The following is a 19,234-nucleotide window of genomic DNA, read 5'->3' on the forward strand; positions in this document are numbered from 1 at the left end:
CAAATAATTAGGATAAAGTTTTTGAGGAAAATTTATAGTAGGCACATTTTTGTTTAACTGCTAAAAATCTAAAGAAAAATCTCCAAGTAACCAGAAAAAGATGAAATATAGTACACCTGAAAGAGAAAAAAAGATATATTATCTCTAAAAGAGAAATAATCAGAAAAAAAGAAAAAGGTGGAAGGCAGAAAACATTGTTTAAAATGCTGAAAGAAGGGCGCCTGGGTGGCTCAGTTGTTTAAGCATCTGCTTTGGCTCAGGTCATGATCCCAGGATCCTGGGATAGAGCCCCACGTGGGGCTCCCTGCTCCACAGGGAGTCTGCTTCTCCCTTTGCCCCTCCTACTCATTCTCTCAGTCTTTTGCTCTCACTCACTCATAAATAATCTTTAAAACACTGAAAGAAAATAATTGTCAACCTAAAATTTAATATCCAGTGAAAACATCATTCCTAAGTGAAGATAGTAAATACCACCACAATGAAAGATTCAGCCTATGAAAAGGTGTAAACATTCCCATATATTACTCACTACAGTAACTCTATCACTGAAATATCTTTCAGCCCATGCTTCTGAAATGATTCTATTTAAAGTAAAGCAATATTAGAAGTTAGAAGTTTAATATAAAGAAAGTATTTAGTGACCTCTTAATACTGAAAATAATCTGGAAAAAATTGCATAGCTGTGAAGCTAAAGCAGTTTGAGAAAACAGGCAAATGAGCAATGCTACCCTTCACCATGGCAAGAGCAAGCATGCTGTTCACCTCTGTTGCAAGGAGCTGTTGTTAACTTTCACATTACATTTCATTCAAATGCAGGTCAGTCAGTGTATTGGGTTCTATGCATACAAAAAGCAAGAAATGTTCAGCGCCAGCCATATATTTCAAAGAAAAAGAACTGCATTCATCCATGATTCCCCCTTTCATACTATGATATTTACATTCCATGATACATAATTTGATGTCAACCTATTTTTCATTAGTCCTACTATCTGGTAGAGGTGTCTTTCATTTCCTTGAAATATACTTTGCTGATGCTGTTTTTCTTGGGATCTGCTCTTTCTTGGTACTTCCCAACTCTTCCATAGTAAGGCCGTCAAAAATATAGTTGATGATGGTAAACTGGCATACTTTGGAAAAAACTCAGTTCTTTAAAATAAAAGACTTGTACCTTAGTTCCCATGAACATAACTTTTTCATACCAGGTTTAGACTTGGTATCATTAAATACAATGTCAGAGTCTTAAAAGCCACCTTCAACAAGAAACTCTGCACAAGAAGCAAGCTGTGATCCTATAGCAAATGGTAAATGTATTTTTACTGCTTTACTGCTTCCTCAAACGCCTTTCTTGATGTTAACCATAAAAGAAATAATTCAGTCTCTTTAAACTGCATTAGAAGACCTGATCTTTAACCCTACAGTCATTTTCTTTAATTGGCAAGTGTAACATTGACCTTTCTTTTTGATACTGCAAACTGGTTTTCGGTCCACTAGTGCCTGTTCATAGAAAATATGTCAAAAATAATGTTACAGCTTTTTCCCCCACCCAAATTTACACAGATGTACTTTTATTAGTCTTAATAATTCTTTTAAGATTCTTGTTATTCAAATTTTAAGTATCACTGGGGAATCATTTTTAACCTCATTTTTCCAAAGTTGAATTTCTGCTTTGAATCTATAAGCTATCAGAGCACATTAATATATTTTTGTGTTGTACTTCTAATTCTGAGGAAGTTTTACCCATTCTTCAACTAATCTGCTAAGTGCAAATCATTTGCCAAGAAGTTTTTTTCTTGTACATCATAAGCTTCCGCAAAGCTCTTCTTTTGGACAGCTTACGGACTCTGGTATCAAACAGTACAGTGGTATTCTGATCCCATTTCCTCCCATAAAACTGAAAACATGCAGCTGATGCAGCTTGCATTTATTAGACTCCATTTTATAACATTTCATGTGGAATTCTGGTCTACAAACCGACTTTTACATGTAAGAGTCTCTCTGTATTGCTTATTTTCCAAAATGAATTTTTGATGTAAAACCTTTAAATGTTCCTATCATGAAGCTTCATCACTGATCATAAATACTATTTCTACAGTATCTTCGTTGTTCCAAAGGATTCCTTTACTTTTTGAATACTTTATCTTTAATATTTTCTTTTGGTACCTCTTTGAATGACCAATAATTTACGTCCAAGTATTTCTCTAATGTTTGCAGATTCATCAGTATACAGTGAAAATGTAATCTCTGGATCTGTATACAGCCTATCATTTGATTCACCGATGCATTTCCTGATAATACTATCTGAACACAATCTAATACTATCTGAAAACAGTATCTCTTTTATTGCTTTTGCTTTTTGGTTCCAAACATACAAGTGGCAATTTCCACACAGACTGATTCAACAAGGAAGTTCTCCAACTCCGTGAGAAGCATTTTGGCTTTAGCTTTAGCTATTAATTCCAAGATCTCCTAACAAGCTTCCAGAGTATAATTTGATTTTGTAGGAACAGATCTATGGAAAGGAGGGGATTGGGAGGGGAACCTATGGGGGCAGAGGGACTTTTATTTAAAACTTAGTTCTTTAGTGGTATGGTGCCAACACAGTGTGCCTGGCACCACTGATTTATTCAACTTATATGCAAAATATTTAGGCTGAGGAAGAGAAGATTTACTGGATTTAGTTATCCCAATACATTTCTTAAGTGGCCTAATTAATAGGTTGAATTTTTAAGGCTACTGTTTTTATCTTGCGATTTTAATGACTTTTCAGCTTTAATCACCAAATTGCCCTTGATGGTGGGAAAATAACTACACACTAAAGCCAATTGAAGAAGTAACAATGAAAAGAAATCTAAATATCTAAAAAATATATCTAAAGTTACATTTTTTGAAGAACTCCCTTATATATTTTACAATAATGAAATGCTGAAACTTAAAACATTTAATATTTTTATTACAGTAACATTTTTATAACCACCAACCTCAAGGGACACCCATAACCTATTCGTGGCACGCAGATTGGGAAAGCTCTGATCTAATTATCTAAATGAATTTATACCCATCTTCCACGGCTCAGCTTAAGAACCACCTATTTCATATTACTTATTTCAATATGCTTGTCCCCAAAATCTCTTCCCTCTTGCAGCTATTTATAGCACAAATAAACCATGTTTGGTGGTGAATAGTGTGGTTGTCTCCCCAACATCCATTTCCCTCTCCCAGAGAGAATACATAGCAGTCTCTATTTCAGTGGGCTCATCCTCAGCAACGGGGTTTGGGCACCCAATAGCCTCCGTTTATAAAAGGTAATCCCATTCCTTTGCTACTTCAGGTAAGCCACAACTACACACTGATTGAGAGGTGGCTCAACAGTGCATTCTCAGGATTTTCAATCATTACCAGAGGGAATGCTTACTTTTTCCTTCTCTGGGTACTGTAGGCCATTTTGGTACCATGAAGGAAAAACTGTTTTGTGAGGAATAATTCAGTACACGCAAAGGCAGGCAGAGCAGAAAGATGAAAAGAAAAGAGCCAGAGGTCTGATCTAACCACACCCAAAGGCCAAGGTTCTCATATTGTTAAGGAAGGAAAAACAAAATTTAGGATATCCTATCTTACCCAAAAAATTTTTGCTTGTTTTTTGGAAGAGCTGTTTTTATGAGATATTAGGAAGTGTTTGAAAAAAAAAGGGGGGGTTATCAAGGTCAAAGGATTCATGAAATATTTCATATTATATTCCCTCTTAGTGATGCAGAATATAAATACTAGCAGAGATTCCAAAAAGCCCTGCTTTAAGGTAATAAACTATGTGTTCAATTCAGCATTTCTCAAACCCTGACCATTTAAAACAAACTGACTGTTAAAATTACAAATAACACCAATGTGATATCCTAAACACAGTTTGGAGAAAAGAAATGACAAGGTTGTATGTTCTACAGCTATTTGTTTTGAAGTTTCCTGAACTTAAACAGGATAAAGCTAGACTTGCTTAGTAGAAATGCCATCTTGCAGCAGAAAAAAAAGTTGTAAAAAGCATTTGTTTTTAATTGTCTTGTGTTTTATTAATACCAATATTTATATATTGGTATTAATATATATATTAATATATATTAAAAAGGGTAAGTTTATCTAAAAAGATTCTAGATTCAATTATTAATAATACTGATGGTGACAGGTAAAGAAAGGCCATTGTTCCTCATCAGAAGTAATCAAGAGCTGGATGAGCTTTGTGATGGTCACGATTCACCTTTAACTTATACATTTATATTTACTTTTTAAAAAACTTTGAAATTAATGTAAGAAAAAATGTTTTGACTCCAAATCTGAAATACTCTCCTTTTTCCTACTGAAGCAATTATTTTATTAGAATTCTTTTTTTTTTTTTTTTAAAGATTTTATTTATTTATTTGACAGAGATAGAGACAGCCAGCGAGAAAGGGAACACAAGCAGGGGGAGTGGGAGAGGAAGAAGCAGGCTCATAGCGGAGGAGCCTGATGTGGGGCTCGATCCCACAACGCTGGGATCACTCCCTGAGCCGAAGGCAGACGTTTAACCGCTGTGCCACCCAGGCGCCCCAGAATTGTTTCTTAATGTCAAATTTTTTTAGGAACCTGCCTATCAGGTTGTTAATACAACCGAGTGTACTCAGAACTATCAGATGCAATGAGTTAGAGAATTTGATAAAACGGGAAAGAGGACAAGACACAAAGTCAGTCATTCAAAAGATTGGGAGTAGGGGAGGGAGGAAACATGCGATATACAGGTCTTATTTTACTACAGGAAATGTCATTCCAAAGATTTCTATATAATACAAAAGTGGAATTTCATGCACAGGTTAGTCTAAAATAAATAAGGAAGACAGAAGTTACCCCTAGAAAGTAAATCTGACATTTTCAGATGATTTTAGGACTCTCAAAAATTCACTATGCTTTGAAAAATGATCTGAATATATCCACAGTATTTTATTATTAAAACAATTCCAAAAAGAAATATGAAACCAATTTCTTACCTGCCAAAGAGACTATCATGAACAACATAGACAGAACATACGCTGAGATCTATTAATCCTTTTGGTTTGGTAGCTCGTTTTTCACTTTCAAAATAAATAAGTTGGGCATCACTGCCCTCTAAGATAAAATATAAGTTTTTCCACCGTTTTCCTTTGCCTGGTTAAAAAAAAAAAAAAAAAAAAAAGTGCTTTCCCTTAGCCAAATAATAAACTATGAAGTCATGTATATATATATCATAAAAATTGTTGCTGAAAATAAAAATCATATTTCCATTTTTATTCCAAAGCTTCAGTAATATACCAATCCTTACAAAATAAGAAAATGCCTATTAAATTTATCTGTAGAAAAATGCCTTTTGTTATACTGCTTGTTTTAATGGATCACAGAGTAAATGACAATGGTACCATAACTATATCTTTTAAAGTTTCATTAAGATAAAATCTTTAAAATTTTTGCTTAGGAATAATTCTTTTTTAATCATAAGAAAAAACTCTTCCACCCCACACCCTAACAACCAACCCCCTAACATTTCTTAATGTTAAATTGAGGCAAATCTATAAAACAGAAACATCAAAACAATGAATGTGACAAGTGTCATCAGAAGTCTCTCTTTAAAAAGGAAGAAAATAATGAAGTACGGAGTAGACAGGGGGCAAAAAATCAAATACCTCGCACTGGAATTGACCTCAAGAATGAAAGACATATTTGGAAATACGTAAGCTTGTTTCATGAAACTTTGCTTGAAAATGTGGACTTAATATACTAGACTCTAGATTGTATTTAAACTCAATTAATTAACCTATATTATTAGTGTCAGTGGCAGAGGTCATTGATCTTATATAATACCCAGTGCTCATTACATCACGTGCCCTAATGTCCATCACCTAGTCACCCCATCCCCCCTGCCTCCTTCCCCTCCAGCAATCCTGTTTCCTATGATTAAGTTTCTCATGGTTTGTCTCCCTCTCTGATTTCATCTTGTTTTACTTTTTCCTCTCTTCCCCATGATCCTGTTTTGTTTCTTAAATTCCACATATGAGTGAGAGCATATGATAATTATCTTTCTCTGACTGACTTATTTCGCTTGGCATAGTACCCTAGTTCCATCCACGTCATTGCAAATGGCAAGATTTCATTTTTTGATGGCTGAGTAGTATTCCATTGTGCATATATACCACACCTTCTTTATCCTAGACTAGATTTTGAAGGATATTTAGATATAAAAGCTTTAAGCAAGGGTCAATTACTAATAATTCATGTTGAAACAACTTATTAAATACATCAGTGGGAAGTTTTATGCCCAATATTTACACTGTTTCTACTAAATAGTAATGGAAAATACTGAAATTGAATCTTTACAGTTAATACTTACCCTTTTTTAGAAGATAACCTTTTTTAACAATATTTTTATAAAAGGCATCCTTTGTTTTTCGACGAATTGTATTATAGATTTCCTTGCCATCTACTGTATCATTGAGAACTTGTTCTTGATCCTGAATTTTTAAAAACATTAAAATTATTTCACAAATTCTTGATGGAAATTAAATAAAATCTACTAAATTACCAATTAAAAGCCAAGTTATATGTCTGTCTAGAACATTTAAATAAAGTTTTTAAGGCTGAATTCTAAAATAATGTAACATATATTAAGAGATCCTTTGCTTTCCAAAGAAAGTCTCAAAAATACAGTTTTGTTATGTTGCCTTGTTTGTTATAGCAAGTAACACTGACAACATGAATTTGTCCCAACAGAACTGATAAACTGGGAACGAATTTAAGCATAAAACTAATTCCTGGTAGCTTATGCACAGTTATGTCTATGAGATGCACTAGGTGAATGCAGAAAACTGCACTTAGCCGATATGAGATGCACGGGAATATACAAAACACACCTCCAGTACCTCATAGCCCGCTCAATTCACCAAGTGTAATATGCCACACCACCCGTCCACACCTGGGATTAGAACACCATCTGATTTCAAATAATCCTTCTACCACCTTACAATAATCACAACCCTTCTGACAGCCTCTTTGACAAGTAAACTTCAGGTCTTTTTCAAGGTAAAGTGCCATATTTATGTAGTAGTTAAGTATTTCTTAACCATTTAGCACAGAAAAAACTATGCTACATTTTATTAGGTTCTTACTGTTACATGTTACTGATGAGGTTCTGGAGTGTTATACCCCTAACCTTACCATCCCATAACCTTTGTGGTTTTCATTATGGTTTTACATAACTCTGACTTTCAGGAATGGACACATGTGTCTTAAGTGCTAAATCCTCCCAAGTAACAAAAAGAATTCTGATGTCAGGAAGAATATAAAGAGAAGAGTGTCTTTATAATGATCTTTCCAAAACTAATCTGTCATCAGTATTACCACTGGAATCCACTGGATTCAATTTCAGTTTCTTAATTTCTTTTTTGAGTAGTTCTTACTATTTGCTAGGATTAATATTTTATGACGATTTTCTTAGAGACTTCATGGGTCCATCTGATCCTTTTATAAATCTAAGATATGAGATTTTCATAAATCATATTTTTCCTCTATCTTGAAACATTCTGCTATTTCATCATCCTAGGAATCATTTCATCATTATTCAAAAATTACTTCTCAAGTACACTAAAGATCAGGGGTTGGCAAACCATGGCACAGGCGCCAAATCCAGCCCACTGCCTGGTGCTGGACATAAAGTTTTATCGAAACACACCCACACTCATTCCTTTATGTTTTGTCTGTGGTTTCTTTCTCACTACAAAGGCAGAGTTCAACAGCTCAGATGGAGACTGAAGGGACTGCAAAACCTAAAATATTTATAATCTAGCCCTTTACAGAAACATTTGCCAGCCATTAGCTTACAGGATGGTGCAAGAGTGAAATAAATATTTCTATTGCATCATCCTTTGTTGGGTTTTTTTTTTCAAACAGTGTTGCCAAATGTTGCAGCATCTTTCAAAAAAGTATAAAAGCCCACCATTAGCTTTCATTGAGCACAGCCCAGAACTCTTGATTTTCTGCTAACAGCAAAGAGAAAAAGTTGACATAGGAAGAGTTTGACAATTATTAGAAGAATCAAAAGATGAATGCAAGAGGCAGAAGCACTTTGTGATCTACTGTGATGATAAAATTGATTTTTGATAAGCAAAAATCTCACACTATAATTCTTCAGATGACAGTATCCTTAAACTTTCTCAAACTCAAGAAACACTGAGTAAATGGTATATTTTGCGGGGGAGGAGGGCAGTATGGAGTTTCTACCTAGTCAGACATTTAATAGGAAGGATGTCATCACACTGTATTGTGACAAGAATCTCGACTGTCCCGTTTTGCTAAAAAGAAGGGTTCTTTTAATTTTTATGTTTGTGCACCAAGATTTACTTAATATGATTTATAAGTGTACAAAAGGTACTTTGCATCCAAAGGTTGTAGAAGGAAACATACGTAGAAATTTTAAAATTCACCATATTTATCACTGAAATTGATGTTTAAAAATCTAAACAGAAAAATATTTTACCCTTATGGGGCAAAGAAGGCTGTACTCTCCCAACAAAATCATAAGCCATCCAAGTTTTCAAAATTATTCCATTTGATGATTCAAGTACATGAACAAAAAGCAAGAATCATAATCTAAAGCCCAGTACAGAGATATTTACATCTGGAATCAGTATTGGATTCTGACAGGGAAAGTGTGGGAAGAATAACCAGAGTAATTACAAAGCAAGAATTAATTAGAGATGTGTCTGAAATCTGGAATTAGGATTTACAAGATGGGTATGTTCCAGGTCCATGCATGACAGTGAATTAACAACTGCTTATTTCAAGCCTTTATAACCAAGGAAATATGGAAAAACATTTGAGTTTGCTGTGTTTAAATTCTTATTAAATTTTCTAATAACCTTTTTTGGACTATACCTTTATTCCTACTTCTAAGAATTATTCATAAAATGACTTAAAAATAAAAAAATTAAAAGGATACACTGGACCCAGATGATAAATAGTGATGACTACTTTCCTGGTTATATAGATTTGTACTTATCAGTCTTTTATTTCAATAATGATAATATTTAGGGGCACCTGGGTAGCTCAGTCAGTTAAGCATCTGCCTTCTGCTCAGGTCATAATCCCAAAGTCCTGGGATAGAGCCCGGCTTTGGCCTCCCTGCTCAGTGGGGAATTCTGCCTCTCCCTCTCCATCTGCATCCCCCCCAGCTCATGCTTGCTCTCTAATAAATAAAATCTTTAAAAATAATAATGATGATAATATTTAGTATTGGCTACAGAATGGGGCATATTTGTAGTTTGTTCTTTAAGACATAACTACACTAATATTTGGATTTAAATATCTGATTTCAGGATGATTTCCATAGCTCTTTTCCAAACTGTATTAAGGTAGGGGCTGATAAACTTATCTACAATTTCTAAAGGATTCCAATATATTAGAAGACACTATGGCCAAGGAGAGAACTTCACTTTCCGAACTCCAGTAAATCACTGGATGACAAAACGAAGGCTTTAGGGCCTACTCTCTGCACAGTTCTGGAGAAGTCTTAAATGTTCCCGTACATTTAATTCAATAAATGTTTGTTGAGTGCCAGGGTCTGTTCTAGTTCTTGAGATATATCAGTGAACAAATCAAAGATCCTTAACCCCAAAGAACATATATTCTAATGAGGGAAAGATAATAAACATAATACATAAATCATACTGTATGTTAAGAAATGGTAAGCACTTTACAGGGTAGGGCAAGTAGCAGTATTAAATAAGGTGTATGGGTCAATCTCATTGTGAAGCTAATTTCTGAGCAAAAGGAATAAGAGAATGACGCAAGTGGATATTTGAGAAAAAAAATCGTTTTGGGCAGAGTCAACAGCTTAAGCAAAGATCCTAAAGCAGGAGAGAGCCTGGCATATTTTAAAAGTCAGCAGAGAAGCCAGTATGAGTGGAGAAAGTGAGAGAGAAATGGTATAAAGACAGGAGTTCAGAGGACCAATGAGACGACATCTATGGTCTGAGAGGCCACTGTAAGGACTTTGGCTTTCACTCTGAATGAAATATAGAACGTGTGCAGGTATTAAAGAGAAGAGTGAAATGATCTGACACATTTTAAATGGATCCCTCTGACTGTCGTGCAGTGTCAAGGGGCAAAGGTGGAAACAGGGAGACCAAAGTCAGATTCTGACGGTGGTCATGTGCTACATTTATTTGGAAGGCAGAGTCAGCATGAGGTTTCTGACAGTGTGGATACAAAGCATAGGAGAGAAAGAAGAGTCAAGGATGACTCAGTGCCCTAGCTCATTACCCTCTCCAGTCTCAATTTCCCTACTGTACAGTAGCGACCTCATCAAGCTGTTGAAAAATTTTAAAAACTAGTAAGAACAGTGTCTAAAACATACTGCTTAAAAAATGCTGCCTATTTTATCGTGGGCTTCACTGTCTCAACAGGCTCCTTTGCTTCTAACATCTGTCTCGAGAAGTGTTAGCTCCACACAGAAAGCAGATCTACCTAGGACCGCTCTTTCCATCCCAGTGTCTTACTCTGCGTGGGGTATGCAGGGTCACGGGGGGGGGGGGGGGGTTAAGCTAATCAGTTTTTCCATTAATAAAAGGTTATTATTACACTTTCTGTTCCGCAATAGAATCCTGCTGGGAAGGATAGGTAAGTATTATGATTCCCAAACTTCTACAGTAACCTACTTTTTTACTCCAGGCCCTAATTAATAGACTTCAAATAGCACTTAATGGTTTTTATGTAGTAATCAAATTGCTTTGTGATTGGCATCAGTTATTTCTGAAATATTCAAGGCCTTAACTGGCACTTTTGCAAATGACAACAATGTGGGGTTTGCTGAATTAAGAAATTGCAACATGGGAGTACGGCAGACTATATATTTGAAGTAATTCTTTAAACAACTTTATAACTTAAATACCAAAGTTTACATGTCAAATACTACTTACTTGTGCTAAGAGTTTTTATTCTACAAAAGTAAATCTTTCTAAAAAAATTAAATTAAAAAATTCTAAGCACAATTTCAAGATGGGAAAATGTAGGACTTAATTTGTAGACAAAATAAAATCTGTAGACTTCTGAAACAAAACCGCCATTAACTCTAAAAACCAATGTGAATTAGAATTCAGGATACAGCAGTGGGACACAGTGACAGAATCTGGAGGTAAAGGCACCTCCGACCCCCGAATAAAAAGACCCTGAGCAGTGCTTATAGAAAACATGTACCAAACTATGTGATTAAAAGAAAAAAAAACAGAGGGTGGGGAGGGTGCTTAGGTGGCTCACTCCATTAAGAGTCTGCCTTTGAACATTGGGGTGCATATGGCCCTTCTCTTCACTACATTGTCCACAATACCTAAATTGTGGAAGGAACCGAGATGCCCTTCAACAGATGACTAGACTAAGATGTGGTCCATATATACAATGGAATATTACTCAGCCATCAGAAAGAACGATTACCCAACATTTGCAGCAACATGGACGGGACTGGTGGAGATTATGCTAAGTGAAATAAGTCAAGCAGAGAAAGACAATTATCATATGGTTTCTCTCATTTATGGAATATAAGAAATAGGAAAATCGGTAGGAGAAGGAAGGGAAGAATGATGGGGGGTAAACAGAGGGGGAATGAACCATGAGAGACTGTGGACTCTGGGAAACAAACTGAGGGCTTCAGAGGGGAGGGGGTGGGGGATTGGGATAGGCCGGTGATGGGTATTATGGAGGGCGCATAGTGCACTGGGTGTTATATGCAAATAATGAATCATGGAACATTGCATCAAAAACTGGGGATATACTGTATGGTGACTAATATAACAAAATAAAAATTATAAAAAAAAAAAAAAGAGTCTGCCTTTGGCTCAGGTCATGGTTGGGACTGAGCCCTGCATTGGGCTCCTTGCTCAGCGGGGAGCCTGCCTCTCCCTCCCCCTCTGGCTGCCACTCCCCCTGCCTCACTCTCTCTCAAATAAATAAATAAAATCTTTTTTAAAAAAGTTCATTTTAATATGCAGTAAGTAGAATAATGAACAATGTCTGTCAGAACTGCCAACAAAAGAGGGACATTAGGGCTGACTACGGTTATTAGGAAGGTGTCAAGGAGAAAGTGAAACTTGAGATGGATCTGGAACTAGCAGTGCTTAGACAGTCCGAGAGGAAAGGGTGGACATGGAGACAGCAACAAGCACGAGGAGGTTAAGACACAGTAGCGATAATACAGAAGGGATGAAGTAGGTGCTTCCTACTGGAGAGCAGACAGTCGTTCACTCAGTAACCCTGATGCTAGTCTAGGCACTGGGAACACAACACCCCTGCTCTCGTGGACCACACATTCTACCAGAAAAGTATGAGGAAATGAAGCTATAATAAGTGTGACAAAATCATGATGATTCTTGAATTGAAATTAAGCATCAGAATAATGATCCCCCACCTCAGCAACTACAGCGGAGAGCAGGTACAACCATCTGAAACTAACTTGTTAGGAGGAGGAAAAACTGAGAAGCTAGAGACATAACCAGTCACTGTGGAAGTTTAGTTGGGCACCCAAAAACCCTTCTTTATGTCCCTGGAGTATCAATACCTCCGTTTTCCACATAGAAAATTCTTAATCACTCTTTTGAAATACCTGTTCCTAACCTCTGCTACAAACTTTGCCTACCACTCTTCAGAAAGTATAAGAAATGCAATAACCCTACGCATTAAGCAGCTAATATTCAACAGGCCCTCTTGTTCAAGACCAATCTTCCTTCCTATATTGTGGCTTTTAGCCACTCTTGCCTTTCCTAGGACCTTGTACATCAGGTACTGCCACTACCCCGTCTCACCCACCACTGTCGCTCTCCTCACTACTAGTGGCTTTATGCAGAGTATACAGACGTGCACAAGACGCTCTCACCATAAACCTATAGCCAAATAAACAATAATCTCAGCCCTGTATCTTCTTCTAGAGTTCATTTTTATTTTATTTACCAAGCTCACCTATGTAAGCCCAGCTGTGATTTATCCTTGCTGTCTCTCCACTTCTGCCTCCAACAAGCTCACTCTCTGACCCGAGGTAACATGGCTTCTGCCCCACCACTGCTTCTGTTCTCAAAAAGCCACAAAGGCTAGAATCAACATAAATTAAAACTAAGTGTTTCTCTTACAATTTACTTTCTGAAAGAATCTAATGGCAGTTTTAAATTTTATCCAATTTTAAAGGCATGAATGTGTGCATAAAACATACCACCAAAAATGCATTTTAAAATGAAATGCTTATTACTGCAAAAAGAAAAACAACACTGACCTGCATTGGTACAGGTTCCTTAAGATAATACCCTTCAACAATTTGTTCTTTTCGATAGTGATCTATGATGTCCCCAATGCTGTTAAAATAAAAATTACTGACATTGACATAATTTGTCTTACAAAAAATGCAAATCTTCAACATACACAAAGACCTTGTTAGCAAGGATTATGTATTTGCAAGTGTTTTCCAAAGCATATAACCCAACTACATCAACAGTATATATGATTATAATAGTCACATTATTTTAAAAAAGCAAGAATTCATTTACAGGTCAGAATACCTGGGTCAGGGATTCCAATTTTGCATACACATACTCAGAGTCAGTATAAGTAAGGAAAGAATAAAAATCTACCTTTTTTTTTTTAAAGAGTATTTCTGAGGAATTGAGAAAGAACTGATAGAGAAATGGCATTTATATAGCAAGTTCAGGTAGATTTTAAGAATTTTTGTCATCAAAACACACATTCTGCTTTCATAACAATCAGATGAAGTTACATCATAAAACATTAACAGCAAGTAAAAGCAGAAACAAACAGAAGACCAGGAGCTAATTTTACATGTAGGATTATTGCTGCCACAGGAAAGGCTTATAGATGATTTTGATAAACAATGCTATAAAATATTCTTACTATCTGGGAAATTTTACTAATAAAACTGAAAATAAAATGGCATTATATAATGTACTTTAAGACGTATTTTAGCAGGGCATAATGAGTTTTCCAATATAAAAGTGTTTCTGTATAATCAGTAGGTCATTTTATTGTCCTGAATATTTAAATCCCAGACTTTTAAACTTTCGTTTAATATACTGGAGGAATGGCTATTTTAGGTACAGATAGGAAACATTTCTCAAAACAGATGTTGTTTAACCTTCCACTTGATTTTTTCCACACTTCTTCTGATGGAATTGAAACATATTTTATCTTTAGATATATATGTGTATATACACATACGCACACCCCTCTCTCCAAAGATACATATATACACACACATATATGTCTCCGAAGATAAAATGTCTTTGCTGTGCTACAAAATTAATTTAAACCGAATATAATGTTAAAAATAGCAAAAGAGAAGACCTGAAATGATTAATGAAAAAACAAGTATGAATGGATATGAACTAAATACCAGAGGCAGCATTTTACGCAAGGGGGAGGGGCACAAAATGAGACAAGTAAAAAGGTATTCACATTAAAAAAGACAAGGAGAGTTCTGAGTGTTTAAAGGAAAAATGTAATAAAACATATAAATCCAAAAATGTTGAAAGCAAAAAGAAAATCAGAGATGACTACATGTTTCAAAGCAAAAAGCATCAAATCTATAAAAAAAACAGTAAATATCAAAGGTTTGACTCAGTAACTGTAAAATGCAATTGACCCTGTGGAGCATCTCAGCGTTTCAATGTAATTCTTGTCCACGAGCTGAAAGAACAGGACACTGTTGTGGAGTACAGTTCAGACTGCCCAAGAGCAAATTTAAAAGTACCTGACAACCAATCAGATATATTTTTACCAATGAGCTGGACTTTCAAGATATTTTTTTAAAAAGTTACTTTAGTTCATATTCTGCCCAGATATACCTAACAGTCACAACAACCCAGAATTTCCTAGACATTCCTTGAAAGTTTTAGATATGAAATCAGATAGATTTACATCTCAGAAAACTAAAACATGTTCACTATCCATCTGTGAAATAAATGTGATTTTCTAGAGATACTATATCCTATACTTTCATTTTAGTAATTTAAAATAAAAATGAAACCATGTCTCTCCTTGAACCTCCTAGATAAATGTTAGTAATCTTCAAGGTCTGACCAAAATCCTTCCTCTCTCTCCCTTCTCATCACTACCTCAACTGCTCTCTTTCCACTGAGTCTCTTATGCCCATGTGTACAGCCCTGAACTCATCACAGTCAGCCAACCATCTGTTCTCATAGACCTGTACCTCACAGACCTTTCTCTTTAATGTATGTGCACAGGGTCTGTACAATATATTTCAAAAAGTAAACTCGTTAATAAATGTTTGAATTATACCTGCTGTTAAATGCTTCTCCTGCTTTTCTAAGTTATAATATAGGAATGATAAGTTATGTCTCGACAAAGCAGTTTCTAAATGAAACAGACTTAAGTGCTACTGCTCTTTACCAAAAGACTAATGTAGAATTAATGGGGAGAAAAGACAGTAGAGTGTGGCTCTGTTATATAGATTTATTGGATAATCCAACTTAACACTTACATATCTAAAAAGTAAGTGATAATCACAAATGTCTATCTATTTAAGTTCATTTATTTCTTCTTAGTAATCTCTACACCCAATGTGAGGTTTGAACTCACAACCCTGAGATCAAGAGTGGCATGCTCTTCTTAACTGAGTCAGCCAAACACCCCACAAAGGTTTATCTTCTGAGATTTACTTTATTAAAACTGACACTAATTCTGTAATGGAATATATTTCCATGCTGAAATATGTATTTCCAAACAACTGTAAAACTGCCCTTTTCCAGCATCAGATTTACATAATTGTAGCTTTCTTTGAAAAACAATATTAATACTAGAAACAATACTTCTGAACTTAACCAAATGAACATATCTATAAAGAAAATTCGTGTGTGGGGGAGCACCTGGGTGGCTCAGTCAGTTGAGCATCAGATTCTTGGCTTCAGCTCAGGTTATGATCTCATGAGTCGTGAGATCAAGCCCCACATTGGGCATCACACTCGGTGGGGAGTCTGCTTGAAAGATTCTCTCTCTGCCCCTACCCCTACTTGTACATGCTCTCAATCGCTTGCTAGATATCTAAAATAAATAAATAAATGTTTTTTAAAAAAGAAAAAATTGGGGGGTTAGGGTTAATGATCATGGCCACAAAATTAACACGTATTTAAAAATTTTTAAGTCATCATTTTGTAAGCAGACTAATAATTTTGCAGTAATTTAGAAAGAAATATACTTCAAATATTTCTTTCTTCCCGCTTCATTCTGGTCTTTACCAATAAAAAGGTCAACCTTTATATATTTTATAGACTTGCTTCCATTATGTAGGAAGAATTTTCATTTGGCAGAATGCATATCATAAGGAAATTTAAGTCAGTAAACTTCCCTGAAAATAAATCTATGTAAATTATTTTATCTTTAAAAGTTTCCAGGTAGATATTTATCAATTCAGTTAAGAATATGTTTTCAATTTACAGTTTTATATATTCCAAGTCCCCAGAAAACTGGAAAACGGGAAAAAGTAATTTACCTTCATAAAGAGCTAAAATTGCAGCTAGCTAGATTTTCACTGAGGATGTCCAGATTGGACTATTAATGTAGAAACCACTCAAGCAGCTTTTTTGTATGATGATGTGCAAAAGAACCCAAATGTCTAGACTCACATCTTCCACTTGATGTCTCCTAACTGTTCTCATAACCGTGGGCCTTCTGGCAAGCAACTACAACTTGTTTTTTTGTTTGTTTGTTTTGTTTTCTAAGATAAACCAGCTGCTGGATCTCTATACCCTCAAAGGTCAAGCTGGAATTAAGAGAAATTCTAAATGGGATGGAGAATACTGCTGTGGTATTAAGGGATTAAACTAGGCAAATACCATCATTTTAGTTTCTAAAAGCCTCCAAAAGAGGAAGACAATGCCACTCTAGAGTTATCTAGTATGGAAAATTCTTTACATTAGGAAAAATAAAAAATGAAAGATTTCCTTCTAATAAAAAAAAAAAAAAAGCTGAGACTCTATCATATGGCTTCTCTATTAACTTATTTTCCTGCTTCAGTGACTGAAGTTCATTCTGAGCTTTGGGATAATCAATGAGTTCACTATAATTTTTAAAATAAAAAGTAGGAACCAGTAATCACAAACAAGAAATATCAACTTGAGAACAACCCAATTACGTGGGAAATATTTGTAGTAAAGTCCCTGTTTACTCTTCAAGAACTTTTTCTTCCTATTAAAATGTCTTGGGGCGCCTGGGTGGCTCAGGCAGTTAAGCATCCCAGATTCAGGGTCCTGGGATTGAGCCCCACATCAGGCTCCCCACTCTCCCTCTGCCTGCTGCTTCCCCTTGCTTGTACTCTCTCTCTCTCAAATAAATGAATAAAATCTTGAAAAAAAATAAAATAAAATGTCTAATAAATGAATGTAATATATTTTCTTTTTCTTAGAACAAATGTTTTGCTATACTACAGTTAAGAACTTAGCAAATTTGGTATAAATAGTCTGCATAAAATCAACAAGCACATAAATTATATCGGAAGAAAACAAATTATAGTTATTAACTTATATTCATGTTTGACACTGTGAAGAATCCTTGGACATGACTACTACTAAATTATATTAAAGGCCTTATAATTTTAAATTCTAAAAAGTCAGACACTTTTATACAATTTTGAATCTGATACACTGTGTTATTGAAATTTCAACTATTTTTACCAAAAGTAAAAGATAACTAAAATTTCTCACAACTCACCTGTTATAATATCGGCCTCCCATCATAAACTGATTGTTTGGTGTTGGACATATTTTAAATCGCTGAATATTTTCATTGGTCCGAAAGTAAAGTGAATAGTCACCAGGAGTATTATCTGAGGGCCTCACAAGAAAACTGCATACTTGGCCAACTGTAAAAATTAAGCTGTTAGTTTTATTTCCTAATTATCAAATAAAAAAAGAAATAGTGTTAAGTAATGTAATTATAAAGTACATTTAAAAGTCATAAACATATATAACTTTTCACCAGGAACTTGTTTTATAATAAAGACAATTTTAATACATTTTTATATTTTCTAGTTTATGAGTCACAACCACCCATGATGTTGCATGTGTGTATTATGTAAAAATAAGTCTGCAGCTGTGATTTCTGGTTAATAATGTCTATACCTGTCATGACTTCGAAAGAATAATCTAACCACAGGTGGAGGACACTGGCTAAATGGGTACATTCTATTTGTAAATCCTCTTAATAAGAAAAGTCTAAAAAAAGTTAATTTTGTTTAGGAATACTCTGTATTTAATACTTCTGATTAAATATTAAAAAGTAATAACTGTAATAAAACAGTACCAACACTTACAAAGGTAGATTCAAAATGAAATATGTGTGTACCTTATTAAAATAAATACATGTACACTACCTTTCATTTAATAGGTAAGAACCTGAAAAGTCATATAGAAACAAATTATCATATATTAAAGATTTTCACACTAACTTTAGAGAAGGTTTTTTGATATCTTCAGTTGGCAGTGACTCAACACCAAAACGCTTTGTCTTTCCTCTGCCTTAAGTACTAATGACATAGAAAAGATCAAAACTTGACTGCTTTTAGGAAAACACATTGAACACTTAGAATATCAGATGCAATTCTTATGTAAATTACTAAGCGTTCCAATCCAAGGCACTTACTACCAAGTAATTTCATGTTTAATACAAAAAATAGGAATTCATGCAAAATTGTGCATGCAAGTGCTTATGTGTACTGTTAACAGGAGAAAATCACCAGATTCTTAGAAGAGCACATGACCCAAAGAAAATAAAAAGTAACACAAAGAAATTAAATTTAGCTCCTTTCAACTTGAAGTTCATTAAACAAGAATGAGTCCCTCAAGTATTTGGTCATCCAAGTTCAAAAATATAAACTTATATTCAAAATTCAGTAAATTCACTAAAATAAATATTTTGGTCCCACTCTCAAAGCTGATAGCATGCCATTTCGGTTGAGCATCTGGTCTCTATTACTACCATATTCCATCATGATGTTCCTTAGTTTTAACCTACTTAACCTACATCTTCACAATAAAATCAAAAGATTTTAAAACTGCCTTAAATCTTCCAAAAGGGCCAAGTATTTATTACATTAAACTCCAATGCTACAGTTCAAAACAGTAATTCAGATAACATCTTTAATAATCAGTAGTTTACTCACCATATACAGAAGCTATCAAATATT

General features: G+C 34.8%; 1 protein-coding gene across 4 annotated transcripts in view; it reads right to left on the reverse strand.

The window, feature by feature from the left end:
- RASA1 (RAS p21 protein activator 1) overlaps positions 1–19,234 on the reverse strand; it is a 112,077-nt gene that overhangs the window by 23,431 nt on the left and 69,412 nt on the right. For all 4 annotated transcript variants that reach the window (XM_087862004.1, XM_087862005.1, XM_045796317.2 and 1 more), the window contains exons 8-11: positions 17,761–17,911; positions 13,298–13,376; positions 6,380–6,500; positions 5,007–5,163 (exon numbers count right to left, since the gene is read on the reverse strand). In XM_087862004.1, the coding sequence (XP_087718130.1) occupies positions 5,007–5,163; positions 6,380–6,500; positions 13,298–13,376; positions 17,761–17,911 (508 nt within the window). The remainder of the gene's footprint in view (positions 1–5,006; positions 5,164–6,379; positions 6,501–13,297; positions 13,377–17,760; positions 17,912–19,234) is intronic.

Source organism: Ursus americanus, chromosome 5 (genome assembly GCF_024610735.1).
Source record: "Ursus americanus isolate L20-20 chromosome 5, mUrsAme1.1.p, whole genome shotgun sequence".
NCBI classification, from domain to species: domain Eukaryota; kingdom Metazoa; phylum Chordata; class Mammalia; order Carnivora; family Ursidae; genus Ursus; species Ursus americanus.